This window comes from Notechis scutatus, chromosome 1 (genome assembly GCF_049901735.1).
Source record: "Notechis scutatus isolate UNSWTSFEM ecotype Mainland chromosome 1, rNotScu1.2, whole genome shotgun sequence".
In the NCBI taxonomy this organism is placed as follows: Eukaryota; Metazoa; Chordata; class Lepidosauria; order Squamata; family Elapidae; genus Notechis; species Notechis scutatus.
The window spans coordinates 192,634,812-192,650,479 of NC_142009.1; the positions used below are offsets into that span (position 1 = coordinate 192,634,812).

At 36.3% G+C, this 15,668-nt stretch overlaps 1 protein-coding gene across 2 annotated transcripts in view; it reads right to left on the reverse strand.

Moving 5' to 3' along the window:
• Positions 1 to 15,668, reverse strand: part of XIRP2 (xin actin binding repeat containing 2) — a 217,862-nt gene that overhangs the window by 78,676 nt on the left and 123,518 nt on the right. For both annotated transcript variants that reach the window (XM_087949789.1, XM_026674369.2), the window contains one exon: positions 7,491 to 7,651. In XM_087949789.1, coding sequence (XP_087805915.1) covers positions 7,491 to 7,651 — 161 coding nt within the window. The remainder of the gene's footprint in view (positions 1 to 7,490; positions 7,652 to 15,668) is intronic.

Genomic DNA, 15,668 nt, shown 5'->3' on the forward strand with positions numbered 1-15,668 from the left:
CAGTGAAACAAATAAAAATAAAGCTGGTTGTAAGTTTCCAGCTTGATTTGAAAATAAGGAAATGCAGCATATTTTTCTGAAGCTCATGAGATCTTGTTAACCAAATATTAACAAGCTGAAAAATATGTCTGTACATATTAGTTAATGTAAAGGAATCTCTTCGTGTTATACGTGGTGCTTTACAACAAACACAAGTGGCTCTCAGGTGGCAGGATACAATTAATGCAGACATCAAAAATTGTTCAGTTGGACCCAGTTGCTGTGTGTGATCATGTGAAATGGTGTTCATTGATCCAAAAAGAAGACCCTGCATCTGTGAGAAAATGCTAGATGAACAAGACAATGACAGTTGCCTCTTCTCAGAGGTTTTAACGAAATAGGGAAAGGACTACTGATCTGATTAATTTGAAAAACTTTATTTGAAACACATTATTACTTAACATTTCTCCTAAAACTGTATTTGGCAATACACCAACAATTCATAAACAATACCATGGACTTTAAAACTTCATTGTATTACTCAAAGTCTTTCTCGATGGTGTTGGATTGTAATCCAGTTGAAATGCACTGCTATTTCTGGTGGCAATGGCCATTTACTTGCTTGTTTTGATTGAAAGATTTTGAATAAATTAGAAAGATTACACAATTCTTAATTACGACTGTGAGTATAGGTTTATTGTCTAGATTTGCCAGGACATTTAAGATGGTGTGACATAAGAATTAGCAAAGGGTAAGAAACAAATTCAATTATTATTCATAAGAGTCAGATTTATTACAGAAAAACAGAGGGAAACTAAAGTATATCTTTCTTTGGATCAGTGGTGTGGGAAATGGAATTGGCTGAAAAAGGAACACTGCAGTAAAGACTCCTGAAGACTCCTTCAGCTAAAGATTGCTTTATTCACCTTTGGTCTCTATTTCTGGTTTTGGCAACAACACAATTCCTAATTCTCTCTTTCTATACCTCTTTTTTTTTTTATAGTTCAGCTACACTAAGCATGGATCTTTAAAATGCTGTACCTCCCATAAAGATTCCAAATGTATTTATATTTCGTTTAAAAGCATACTAAATGTATTTTGTGCGTATGTGTGCTTCTTTTTTTTCTTTTGTGTAGTTTCTATTGTGCAATAATTTTTCTTTTTATCTTCAATTTCTTGTGGGTCAATGAATATTTGAATAAATTCTTAAAACACATAGAAAATATTAAATAATTGATAATTTAAAGGTAGTCTCTTTTAGCCCTCTTTTCATATTCAGAAATAGAGTCAAAAGCAATATGTACCCTTCATGGCTTTCTTCCTTTCATTGTCAGTCGTAAGGTTCACTATTTTTAACAGGGCTGGGAAAATTCAAATAAGCCAAATTTCTCATATTGAACTCTAAGTGAAAAATTGAGATGTCATTTATTTATTTATTTTATAAACACGGTATAGAAAATGCTTTTTATGCAGTCTGTATGGCATGCTGTAGCTTTTCTTCTAGAAAGAATTCCAATATCATAAAATCTATTTACAGTAGGTACAGATCTAAACCAAGCCAAAAAACTTTGGGACCAGTGCAATGCTAAATTTAAAAAAAATGAGTGGGGAAATTTTCTGAGTGCTTTCTATTCTTCTGTACTCAGCCCTTGCACATTAGTTGTTATCCAGTAATAATACACCATTATTGTCACTAGGCAAAAGTCAGGCTGCTTATACTGAACTGGAATGAAATTTGGGTTGTTGTTTTTTTTTGAATTGTTGTTTTTGTTTTTCTTCGTAAATAAAACTGCTGCTGGGTACTGGAATCACAAGAAGACAGCCAGGTGAAGACCAAATGCTTAAATCTTGAAAATCTTTCACTACTACTCACTATTTATTTATTAATCAAACTGATCTCCTGCTGTAATCATAAATGGATTCTCAGTTGCTCATAAACAAGACAATAACATAACCATGAAAAATAAAAAAATATAATGTCTACAGAACTCAAAACAACAGCTGTGTTAGTTGTTTCTGGAGGCAAATAAATAGGTTACATTGGAGCCAATGTAACTTCCTATGACAGGCCACTCTTGAACGCTAGCCCCATTGGGGAAGAACAATGCCTTAAAATAGAGAGAGAGAGAGAGAGAGACTGAAAAACAGCTGTACTGATCTTGCAGCAAGGTCAGTGTGGATATGCCAATTGAAGATGAGCAACATAACCAATGCCAAGCCACAAAAAAGCTTCATAGCTTCAAACCAGATTTTTAAATTTCATTTGGAATCTCTTTCCACCATGAACTTTTTTATATTTGTTTTTCTTTGCATGGTGAAAAAAATAAAATGGCCTGAAGCTTTCTATAGGATTTGGGTTGGATACTGGCAGAACGGCAAAAGAGGGAAGAATTAAATAAACTTTTTGCCAAAGCTTTACAAATTGTGATTGTATGAGATAGAAATAAAAAAAGTCCCTAAAATGTTAATCTACAACCTGAATAGCTTGTCCTAAACCCTGTCGGCAGAATTGTCTTTTCTGAATAATCACATGTCTTCAGAATCGCATCAGTTGAGGTGCTTTACAAGAATAAAAAATAGCCACCATTAATCTTGATGTAATATATGTGGATGATATTATAAATGGATCTCCATGAGACTGACTGTCTGTATAAATAGAAACTGCAAAATGCATTAAGGAACTTGCTTCTTCTGAATTTCCCTGAATTGTACATCTCTGTTGTCACACCTGCCGTGTGGATCCAGAGGTCCATACATCTAAAACCATGCTGTCTTTTAGGAAAAACACACAAGCCCTGGCTCTTACCATAAGCTGTGGGCATGAAATATACTAGTCATGTATTATTGTAACAATTGGAATTGCTACATTTTATATTTAAATGTTGATATTATAAACATTTGATATTGTTTTCTTTGTCTCTTCATCATATCTATATTATTGCTGATCTCTTTTGGTCATTTAATCCTCTGTAAGCTACCCACAAATGAATGGACAACCTTAGAAATTGAAATAATAACAGTAACAACAATACTAATGAGGAGGAGAAGGAGAAGGAAAAGGAGAAGAAGAGGGGGAGGAGGAGGTGGAGAAAGAGGAGGAAAGGGAAGGAGAAGGAGAAGGAGGAGAAGATCTTAAAAGTCCAAACCCAGTGGAGAAAATACCATCAAGGCAATTATTACCTGGGTAATTCCAGTCATTAAATACACAGCTGAAATAGTAGACTGGACTTAAGCAAAACGAAAGGCTCTAGATAGGAAGACCAGAAAAATAATGGCAATGAATCATACCTTTCATCCTTGCAGTGATGTTGACAGATTTTATTTACCAAGGAAAATAGGTGGGTATGGAATATTGCAAGTACATCGAACAGTTGAAGGGGGAAAAAAGGCATTGGAAGAACATCTGAAGAACAATGAAGAAGATTCATGGAAGCTAGTATATCAGAAAGGCTTATTGACTACTGGAGAGACCAAACTGGCCGACAGGAAAGACCAAATAAAGAATAGAATGGAGGCATGGGAAGAGAAAGCATTACATGGCCAGGACATTAAAAAGTAGGCAAAACAAATAAAGTCTGTTAGATAAGATCTGGCAAGAGACTAAGCCTTAATAACAAATGCATACAAAGGCAGAAATGAGAAGATAGAAACTGAAAGCAAGTGCTGCCTCTGCAAAGAAGCTGAAGAAACATTGGATCACCTGGTTAGCTGTTATAAGAAGGTCGCACAGCATGACAAAGTAGCAACAATGGTGCATTGGAATATCTGCAAGAAATACTATTTGCCTGCAAGCAAAAACTGGTGGGATCGTAAAATAGAGCAAGTCATAGAAAACAAAGAAGTTAAAATGCTCTGGGACTTTAGAATTCAAACCAACAGGCACCTGCCACGTAACACCCAAGACTTAGTAATTATCAATAAGAAAGACAAAAATATCTGGATAATGCCCATGACTTGGAGCCAACAGAAAAGAAGAGAAAGAACTGCAGAAGATAACAAAATACAAAGGCCTGCAAATAGAAATAGAATGACTGTGACAAAAGAAAGCAAAGGTGGTATCAATAGTAATAGCTCGGGTGTAATCCCAAAACAACTGAAACACCCCTTAAACACCATCGGCACTGATAAATTCACCACGATTGTAAAAGGCAGCTTTACTTGGAACAGCTTACATTCTTTGATGATACATTTAATACTATGAAACATCAACAAATGCCTATATCAGGTCCTTGGGAAGCACCCAACTGGTAGATAAAATGTCAAACCCAGTCTGAACATCTGGCTGACTGCGCAATGAACCACTGATGAAGTTCTGGAAGGCATTGAAAACCCGATTATTTTCCCAGACTTTGGAATAGAAAGATGCTAAGCCTCTATAACATTGGATTTGTTTTGTATAGTTTTTCTTTTTCTGGTTGGACAGCTTTTTGTTCATTCATTTTATTGTTCTGGCTTTTTTTAAAGGAACAAAGTGTCCAATTCACTGGTAATCAGGCATTTTAAAAGAGGTACAAATAAATAAGTGGCTACTTATACCAGTGATCATAATTTGATCCAGTGATCAAAATTTCTATTGTTCTTCTTTTAGAAAATACAGTTGTAACTGATATTTCAAATTCCTTAAAACAATTCCATAAATAACATTTTTATCATAACTAGCATTAATATTCTGATTATTTAAAAACCAACAGCAACATCTGTTAAACAGTTCTGATTTCTCTGTTGACTAAGTTACTTCTAATAGAGTTTGTGCCTATAGCATCAGGAAGAAAAGTAATTGGATATACAGAATTAAAATAATCCCTTCCAAAGGCTGGCAGTATGATTTATGATACATCTTATTATCCTGTGCTATGCTATGCTTCCATATGCTATGGAATTTACAGCCTGTGCTATACTATGCTTCCATATGCTATAGAATTTGTAAGATGATTATTGATTGATTTGATTTGATACCCTATGACTATCACTAATCTTTTCTTTTATGTATACTGAGAGTATTTGCACCAAGACAAATTCATTTTGTGTCCAACCACACTTGGCCAATAAAGAATTCTATTCTATTCTATTCTATTCTATTCTATTCTATTCTATTCTATTCTATTCTATTCTATTCTATTCTATTCTATTCTATTCTATTCCATTCCATTCCATTCCATTCCATTCTATTCTATTTGATTTCTATATTGCTTGGAAGGAGTTATTATTTTGGTATCAGTTAATAATGTCCTGTTAAAATTGTTAGGGATTAGCATCAATTACACTGCATCTTCTTAGTTTATGTTCATATAATAATTGTATTTACGGTATAGGTATTCAAGTGTAAATACTGAGGATTTTTTTTAAAAAAATCTCCAATTTCTATGCAAAGTTATTACTTTGACTTAAAATGTTATCCAGCCTGGTTTTCATTCTATAATTAAGGAAAAGGTCCCTGTGTTTGTATGGAGAGTACCCTTCAGATTGAAAAGTAGCCTACGTAGGAACATTTCCATGTTCCCATTAGACCAGAGCTAAGTTATGTGATATTAGGCTTCATGGATAAGTTTTATTTGTCATACAGAGTTAATGAATGCATTGCATGGATAAAACATCTTTTATCTATCCTTAATTTGACTTACTGAAGACTCTTTCTGAGTTATGAAATGAATTGCTGAAGCGTTTGCTTCACTTTCTGGAGTGACAATATTTGCATGCTTGGTTTCTTTGGTTTTCCCAATAGGTTTTGAAGTAAAATGATCCCAACATCATTTTATGTGCCTGAGACACAAATGCTCATATGCATCTAAAGTTTAATTTGAGAGAATGTTTTCTCTGATGGAGTGGATGTCAGCATTTTTGAGCAGAAAATAGGCACCCGAATGAACCTCTGTGAACCTCTGACTCACATTATTATCTTTGTGGAGAGCAATTTATTTTCCTGAACTCTTTCCTGAATTACTTATACCTTATAGCCCCAAGAGTCTATCTCCTAATCATGTTTGATATCCCTTAGCAGAAAATGGACTAAGTCTTTCTTAATATTTCTTATCAATTTTTGGTACACCTTCAGTTCTTAAGAGTAAAGTCTCCTTTGATTCAATTTTCATTCACGGTGACTTTATGCATATGTTCATACAATTTTCTTGGCAGCAGTAAATAATTGAATTATCTGACCCTCCTTAACATTTTGAGATCAACCAAGGTCAGCTAGGCACTGCCACCTAGCTGGACAATCAGTTCTTACTGCTACAAATAGCTCCACCATGTCCATTTACTCCTAAGAATTTGCATTTCATTCTGGGTGTGCTATTTAGGAAACTTTGCTTCGGGCAAAGGGAAAGTGTCAAAACAAAATTCTGAATTTAGTTAATGACCATCTTGAAAATGTATCTACTACTATTACTATTATTACTCTAAAATCGAGTTTTATTCAAAGATACCACAACAGGGTAAAAAACAAGGATACAATTTTTGTGAGTGATAGATGTGGGATATGACAGATGGCAGATCATGATATTAGGGTACTCTTTTTTTAACTGTTTACACTAAGTTATATTAAAGCCTCTCACAAACTATGTGTAAACAGGTTTTGCTTTAACATTGAGCAGAAGAGTGAGCAATCTTCCAATTTTGTCCTCACCCAATTGTCCAAATTGTTAATTGAACATAGAGGAAGTTTTCTTTAGGTGCTGTTTAAGAATTTGACAGAAAAAGTTGAAGAGTTATAAGTTTGCTTATGCTTGTAACAAAGATCAAAAGTCATTTAAAAAAAATATTGTTCCCTTTCCCTTTTTCTCCCACCTTTTATTTTTTCTATCTCTCTTTTTCTCCTTGAGTTTTATTTTGCACTTGCTTTTAGGATTGTAATCAAACTTTTCAATATGAACTATTAAAATGAGGAGTTTGCCAGAAAGAATGTGCACATTTGCACATTAGTTTATGGTAAAAAGAACTCAGTCAGGGGTGGGCTTCAAAAATTTTAGCAAAGGGTTCTCTGCCCAGTTGCTGGGTGGGTGTGGCCATGGTGGGCGTGGCCTAATCAGCCTCCTGCATCATGATGGGGGGGCATTTTTGCCTTTCCTGGGCTCCAAATCTTTTCCTCGAGCCTCCAGGAGGGTGAAAATGGGCTCCTCAGGCTCTCTGGAAGTTGGAAATGGGCCCATTTCTGGAGTTCTGGGAGGCCCGTTTTTTGCCCTCCCTAAGCCTCCGCACGTACCCTTCACTTACCTGCATCCAAAACAGGCCGCGTAGGGACTCCTGGGAGGGGCGGGGTAGGATGGGCGGGGCCAGCCAGGAGTGGGATTTGGGGGTTCTCCAAACTGACACAGAATCTCAGCTTTCCCGAACCCCTGAAAGCAGCCCACTCCTGAACTCAGTAATTAACAATTAATGCAAACCAAAACCAAGCCACCTCTCTTGACACAGGACTCAGAAATGAAAGACGAATTGAGATACAATTGAGCTTAGTCTATAAAAGCCGTCTGAATGGATGATGTGAATCTGTTAGGCAAAAAAAGTATATTTCTTACATTAGCAGAGGAGTTGCTGATCTCTACTTTAGATGCAGCGGCCTGGTACAAAGCCATTCTTTCTTTTAAGGAGATGGCCTCCTGGATCTCCAGAGGCCCGTGGTCACTTTCTTTAATGCCTCCTGAAAGTCCTCCAGCAGACTTTTTATTGCCTGTAGAACCTTGAAACAACAATAGAACATAGTCAGAATTTTCTAGGATGAACAGGTATGGCAATTGCTTATTTTACAGGTAGATATTAAATCTTTTTGATTTTTTTTCCCTAGAGGTCAATCAAGCAACATTGTGTAATGAAGTATGGTTGCTATTAAACGCATGTACAAGTCCTTTGAGTGGAAAATTTAAAAAGAAATATAAAAATAGCACCATGGACCATTGCAAGTGACTGATTATATTTTTATATTGTGTACACATGCACCACAAAATTGCCACCTAGAATGAAGGGTTACAATTCAGAATCCATCAATATTCAAGTCAGCCAACAAGTAGCCATCTATCAGGTTGTGTTTCTCTTTTTCCAGCAGCTTTATCCCATACTTTCAAAAATGGTTTTACCTCACGTCTTTCTCCATAGCTTCTGTTCTCAGCTCTCCCTGCCCCTTTTCCACAATTTTTCTTGTTGGAGAGAGGTGTTATCATATAAGGTTGCTTTTCTTGAATTTAAATTCGAATTTAAAGAAAAAAGTGTTCAACCTCTTAGGGAAATCACCATATGCTCAAAAATAAGGTGATTTCCCTAACAGGTTGAACACTTTTTTCTTCTTCTATTTTCTACTAGCGGTAGAAACAGTTACTACTACCACGGTGCATTCAGAGGAATAGCTTCATGATACATGACAGTTAAATTTCTACTACTCGAAAAAAGAGTAGATTCAGAGTCATTTCAAATTGGTACTCTATGGTAAATACCTATTAAGAAATAGTGGAAATGTTGTTGCACATCTACCTCCCTCCCATTCATCCTCACCATACTGTTTTGGAGTATGCCAGGAATTTTTCCAATTTTATTTGCTTATCACCAGCTATTGTCTTTGTCCCACCGTAACTAAAGCTTTACTATAATTGGTTAGTTTGACCTAATTTGAAAAATTGAAAGATGAAGTCATTCTGCAAGAGCTTAATCCTCCAGAGCAGTGGTGGGATTCAAATTTTTTTTACTACTTGTTCTGTGGGTGTGGCTTGGTGGGCGTGGCAGGGGAAGGGTACTGTAAAATCTCCAGTCAGAGGGGGTATTTGCTGGTTCTCCAAACTATTCAAAATTTCCGCTACTGGTTCTCCAGAACTGGTCAGAACCTGCTGAATACCACCTCTGCTCCAGAGGACAGAGCTTGTTATTTAATGCTGTTAAAAAGGGCTTTTAAAAATGTAAAATGTACATTATTTTCTCTGTTAGCTTTACAACCAAGTCAGCCATTTTCTTTAGCCTAGCAATTAATAAAACAATTCCTGTCATTTTTCTGTCAAGATATTTTTTTATTGACAGTTTCATGAACTTCTTAAATGTTTTATTAACTTCTCAGCCATGCTAAGATACAGTATAACCTTTCCAGTCAGAGTGATCCAAACAATCAACATTAGACAATTTATATGACTGATGTTTTATTTATGTTCATTAACGTGGTCTTTTTCTTCAGATTAAAATATATGTTAAAGAATCACAAAGTAAAAACAAACAAACAAGTTTAGAATCAGGCTTAGTTTGGAACACCAATTGTGCTACAAAGAATAAATCCTCTTTTCATACAGTTCCCGTACATTTCTTTAAGGCTTACTATATTGAATGGTCATGATGATTTGTGCCAATGGTGGGATTCAAATTTTTTTCCAACTGTTCTGTGGGCGTGGCTTGGTGGGCATGGCAGGGGAAGGATACTGCAAAATCTCCAGTCAGAGGTGGTATTTGCCAGTTTTCCAAACTACTCAACATTTCCACTACTGGTTTTCCAGAACTGGTCAGAACCTGATGAATACCACCTCTGATTTGTGCCCAATGTTCATTTGCTCTAAGTTCTTTTGTCTTGAATGTTGTTACTTCCATCCTCAAACTGCTTTTATCACAGCCAGGAATGGGCTGCTTAGAAATTATTTTTAGTTCTCCATAGCTTATAACATTCATGAGATTACCAGAGGCCTGAGTAATTTTCAACTTCACTTAACTCTGGCTTTCAGGAGTTATGAACCAAAACCTTCTCTGTAAAACACAAACTTGCAAAAGCTAGAGAAATCTTCCAGTTCAAGACATCCACCATTTTCAGAATCAAATGCTGAGGGTGCTGCTATGAGTAGACTTCTTGAACCTGGCACCCACCAGATGTGAGGTGAACCCATCACCCCGAATTCTCTGGCAGAAGGCTGCCCTCTGATAAGGTCTGGATGATGTCATTGCAGCTGTCAGTTTGGCATACCAAACATGGAATTTCACAATGTAGTATGACTGAAACTAATGAGCATGGAAAGGTCTGATTTGGTTCACATTAAACATAATTGAAAAGCTTGAAAAACCTGAGGGACACTGATTTAGGCAGTGTATATAGTTTTCCACTCACTGCATGCTTCAGCTTTCTTCACAGCTTCTATTTAATTATCAACTGGTTGGGTTGACCCTATTAGACCAAGGAAGCTATCTCAGATGGAAAATGATTGGGGGCAGAAATGGCAGGAAAGTGTTAGAGGGGAAGGGTATGATGTATTCTGAGGTCTGCCCATGAATCCCCCAAGTCAGTGTTTCTTAAATGTTTTACTCTTGGGATCCCTTCCCACCTTTAAAAGTTATGGAGGACCCCAAAGGAGCTTTTGTGTCTAAGGGTAATATTTATCAATATTGAATGCATCAAAAATTAAAATGGTTGTATCTGTAGAATATCTATTGATCGAGTCATGTAAAAATAACAATATTAAATCTAGTAGAGAGCAACATAAATAAAATATTTTTCGTGAAAAAAAAAACCTTTATATTTTTAACAAATAAAAAAATAATGAGAAGGGTGTCATTGTTTTAAATATCTGCAAATAACTTCAACATCTGACCAATCGTTTTGATTTCAAGGACCCTTGACAGGGTCTGGGTGGGGGAGGGGCAGGGGCAAGATCCAGGACCACATTTGAAGAAACACTATTCTAAGCCACCTTCTTCCATGGCTAGTACTGAAGTATAATTCAGCCACTACTTTGGTTGCCGTTACCTATGCAGTCCGCTCTTGATGAAAGTACTATATATCTCATAATAAATCTGGTCATAATTTCACAACGTCACTGCTACTAACTACCCACTATGCAAATTTAGCACAAATGTGTCAAATATTACTTCGTAATTTTTTTTTTCATTTTCATACTAATTCATATAGCGGCTAGATTCTTTTTTTTTTCCTGGTCCTCTTTTTGCCTGGATCAGCATCAAGATATAGTATATCTCCCAGAAAATCAGAGATTGGCTTGACATAAACTGTTTCTCTAAGGAATTAGGCCGTGAGTGCTTTTTTACATACATACCTGAAAGAGGAGCTTTTTGTTAAGGCTGTGAGCTTAATTTGACTAGTGGCTGAAATATTTATTTTTGAGCATGGTACCCAAATGAATGTAGATGTTAAAATGAGAGAGGAAATGCCGAGCTTAAGGACAGGTCTCAGATATTTCTCAGGAAACCAAGAATAATGTTCTAATTTTATTTGGGGAAGCAGTCACATAGCATGTAAGTCCATCATCCTCACTTCAACAGAGAATACAGGAAATGTCATATCCGAAAGACAGAAGGCTATATATCTCATACACAGTAAGGGAACTTGATTTTTAAATGTGGCATGATGGGTGTCATTTTTTTTTTTTGATCAGTACATTTTTTTTCTTAGAGATAGAGGATATATGGATTCCACCCTTGTGGTTCATCAGCCAAAGCCAGTATAGATTTGGTACAGTAAATCTAGGAACAATTCAATAAGTGGAACAGAACAATTTGTGTAAGCTGTCTCTTGGGATCATTTTATGTGAACAGAACATAAACAAAATGCACACAGTGTATTTCCTTAAACATTGTTTTGTATTCATCCATGGGAAGGTGATATGTAGATTTGTCTCACTGTTTCTCTCTATATGAAAATAACTAGCAATTCTAGATTACACTGATGACTAAAAACATTCCAACAACAGTTATTACTCCAGCTCATACATACATACACTTCCAAATCTGAATGGTCACTGCATAGTACCTGCTATAATGTTTGTTACAAGGTTCTTTTTCTATAATTATACATTTTATAGCTCCTCAGTGTCTTCCCAATTGTCTAAACATCAGGAAAAATTTCCTAATGGTAACAAGACTTTGACAATGGAACCAACTGCCAAAGAAGATAGTCTCCTCTCCTGGATATGTTTGAGCAGAGGCTGGTCATCCTTCTGTTGGAAATGTATAAATGTATAGACTTGTTGGAATGGTCTCTGTCAATTCTTTAGTTCAATAATTTCATGTGCATATATTTTAAACTCCCCAAAAATTTATTGTGGAGTCAGAAGTTCAAGAGTTAGCTGGGTAATTCAAACCAAAGCTCTAATTTAGTCTCATGACCATATCTATTGTTTTGTGACTATCACCTTCTTAAGATTCCTATGGGTACTTATTTTAAGAGGCAAGGGTTGTAAGTCATATCTCTAGATCCACCCCATCCACACAGTTCCTCTAACCTCTGCTATTATGTTAGAAAGGAGGTCTTGACTTCTATAAATAGAAGCTTCTCCAAATCCTGGACCCCTAATTATGCACAGTTAAGGACTTGGCGAAGTCTCCACTCAAATATTTATTCATTAAATCTTCCATGCTTTAATTGTGCTTGATGTCAAGAGGTGACATGTGAGCATCATACACATACACATGTAGTTTCAGTAATAGTAGAAATCACAATTGATAGAAATCCATATTTCATGGTTCAATTAGAATGTGGATTGGTCATACCTAAGAGTATTGTTTGTATAGACTACTTTTTGGGGTGTCCACTTGATTCTTTTTGGGGGGAAAATCCAAATGTGTCCAATGGTCCCTAAATATTGCTTATGTATGCTATAGAAATTATATTAATGTCCTTCCATGCAAGTCCATTTTCATATATACTCCTTGTACATATATATTGCTGGCATGTTTTTAACAATAATTGAAGAGGACTTTCTCTCGATTTCATTTCTTTAATTTTCAACATAGGTTCTTATTCCTTAGTTACCTCATCTGGATTTTAATTCCAGTTAAAATTAATAACTCCATCTTCGCAGAAGTGTCATATCATAACAAATCCATCTCTGAAATTTTACAACCATTATCAGTGTGACACAGCATAGATGCTGCCTCAATATCAGTTTCATTGGTATTTGCCATTGTGATAAAACTTGAAAAAAAGCTAAAGAAGGATTTTGTTTGTTTCAGATTTGTATCTATTCATTCTTTTGCTTTGTATTTTAAGCTTCTTAATTCTTCTCTTCCAATCCAATTTGATCTATGATTGGAGAAAGAGTTGTACCCAGTCCTTTTGAAAGAACACAGAGTGTTAACATTTTTTATCGGTCAATTTAGCTTAAATGACCTCTGAATAAGCAAAGATCTTGAGAGCTGCCTTATATCAAAATAGCTTTAAAAAAAATAAAAAGAATAGCCATCGTCTGAATACACCACTAGGTGGAGTCTCTCCAATAGCTATCTGGAAAATATGCTGTTCTAAAACCCGGTAAACTAATACACATACAACTATTTCCATTTGGCAATGTTGTAATTATGATAAGAATGAGTGATCTGTCTGCATACTTTTATCATTTCTTTCATATTACATCTCAAGAGAATTTAAACATTATTTCAAAAGATAATGCTTCCAAACAGAACTTCCATGGTTGCTAAATAGCTGTGTGCAAATTACTGTCTTGTGCTCTTTATCTTTTGGGCCGTTCTTCTTAAACTTTATATTTAAAAGATCAAGGAGAAAAAGCAAGATTTGAGGAAAATTGAGGAAAACTAGAGGATGGAACGTATACTTTTTGATCAGGTCACACTTTGTGACCGCTCTCATATTCCTCTTTAGTGTTTCTGAAAAAATACATATTCAGATAGTTTTGTGGGATATTGGCTGTGCCCCTCAGTTAGTTATGCAGAACAAATAAAGTTGAACTCTGCTCAGTTGTATCTTTTGACGTATAGGTACAGTATATATAAATACATTCAAACACATACAAACACACACACACACACCAATCATTCCCCCCCACCCCCGCAAGGTAATGAACATTATTCAGAGCAAGGAAAGGAATAAGCCCAGAGGTGGGATTCAACTGGTGTTACTACCGGTTCAGTGAGAGTGCATTTTGTGTGCACGCTCGTGCTGCACGCACACATGCGTGTGTACAGCATTTGCAAAATGCCACCCAGACAGCTGATAAGCGCTGTGTGCGGGTGCACAGTGTTTGAAAATCCTCTTCTTTCCTGCTTTTTCAACCTCAGCTGTGCTGCACAAAGCAGCTGAGGTTGAAAAAGCAGGAAATAAAGGACAGGTAAGAGCCCGGGCAGGCAGGTGGGCCAAACAAACAACCAAAGGGTCATCACAGTTCTGTGTCTGCTGCTCCACAGAGCTACTGGTTCTGTAGAACAGGGCCGAACCGGTAGCATCCCACCACTGAATAAGCCAGAGGATTTAAAGACATATGTGAGGAAAACACAAGAAAATCTAGCTAAAACTGGCTTATATATCAAACCATTCACAATACCTTTCCTCAGCCAACTTTGTATGGCATATTTGCATCTACACTCAGAAATGGATTCGTAGCTTTTATTTTATTTATTCATTTGATTCGTCAATCGCTTACAAGATAATAGGTATAAGTATAAACATAGTTATGAATACATGAAATGGATACATACAAGAAAAATAAAAAGAAACAATAGGACAGGGATGGTAGGCATGTTGGTGTGCTTATGCACGCCCCCTACAGACCTCTTAGGAAAGGGGTGAGGTCAATAGTAGACAGTCTAAGGTTAAAGTTTTTGGGGTTTGGGGAAGAAACCACAGAGTCAGGTAGAGTATTCCAGACATTGACCACTCTGTTGCTGAAGTCATATTTCCTGCAATCAAGTTTGGTGTGGTTAACCTTGAGTTTGTATCTATTGTGTGCTCTTGTATTGTTATGGTTGAAGCTGAAGTATTCATTGACAGGTAGGACATTGCAATGTATGATTTTATATACTATACTTAGATCGGACTGAAGGTGGTGTAGTTCTAGGTTTTCTAGGTTTAGAATTTCAAATCTGGTGACATAAGGTATTCTGCAACGAGCAGAGGGGTAGAGAACTCTTCTTGTGAAATATTTCTGGACTTTTTCAAGTGCTAATATCAGATACATAATGTGGGTTCCAGACTGATGAGCTGTATTCGAGTATTGGTCTAGCAAATGTTTTGTATGCTCTAGTTAGTAGTGGGATATTACCAGAGAAAAAGCTACGTAGGATTAGGTTAACAACTCTTAATGCCTTTTTGGCTATGTAGTTACAGTGGGCTCTAGCACTTAGATCATTAGAGATGAGGATTCCAAGGTCCTTTACAGAGCTTGGATCATCAACAAGGTCTTGACTATTCAGTTTGTATTTTATTTTCTGATTTTTTTGGCCAATATGTAAGACAGAACATTTATTTGTTGAGATTTGAAGTTGCCATTTGTTTGACCATCCTGATACACAGTCTAGGTCTTTTTGAAGGGTAGCAGTATTGTCTGTGGTGTTGAATAGCTTTACATCATCAGTGAAGAGAACGCAATTGCTCTTGATATGATCACAGAGGTCATTTATATAGAGTATGAAGAGAGTTGGTCCTAGAACACTGCCTTGGGCGACACCACTGTTGACAGGTACAGAATTTGATATGACGCTCCCAATTTTGACCATTTGTTGTCTGTTTGACAGGAATGTTTCTATCCAGTTGTGCAATTGTCCAGAGATACCATAAGATTTTAGTTTTAGGAGTAGTTTGTCGTGTACCACTGAATCAAAGGCTTTACAAAAGTCTATGTAGATTGCATCTATTGTTCCAAAGGTGATTTTCCAAGAGGCAACTGGACTTTCTGGTTTTTCTTTGAAGATGTTTCCCTTCTCATTCAAGAAGCTTCTTCAGCTCTGACAGGATGGTGGGCAATGGAAGGATTTATATTCCTTGCAGACAAACA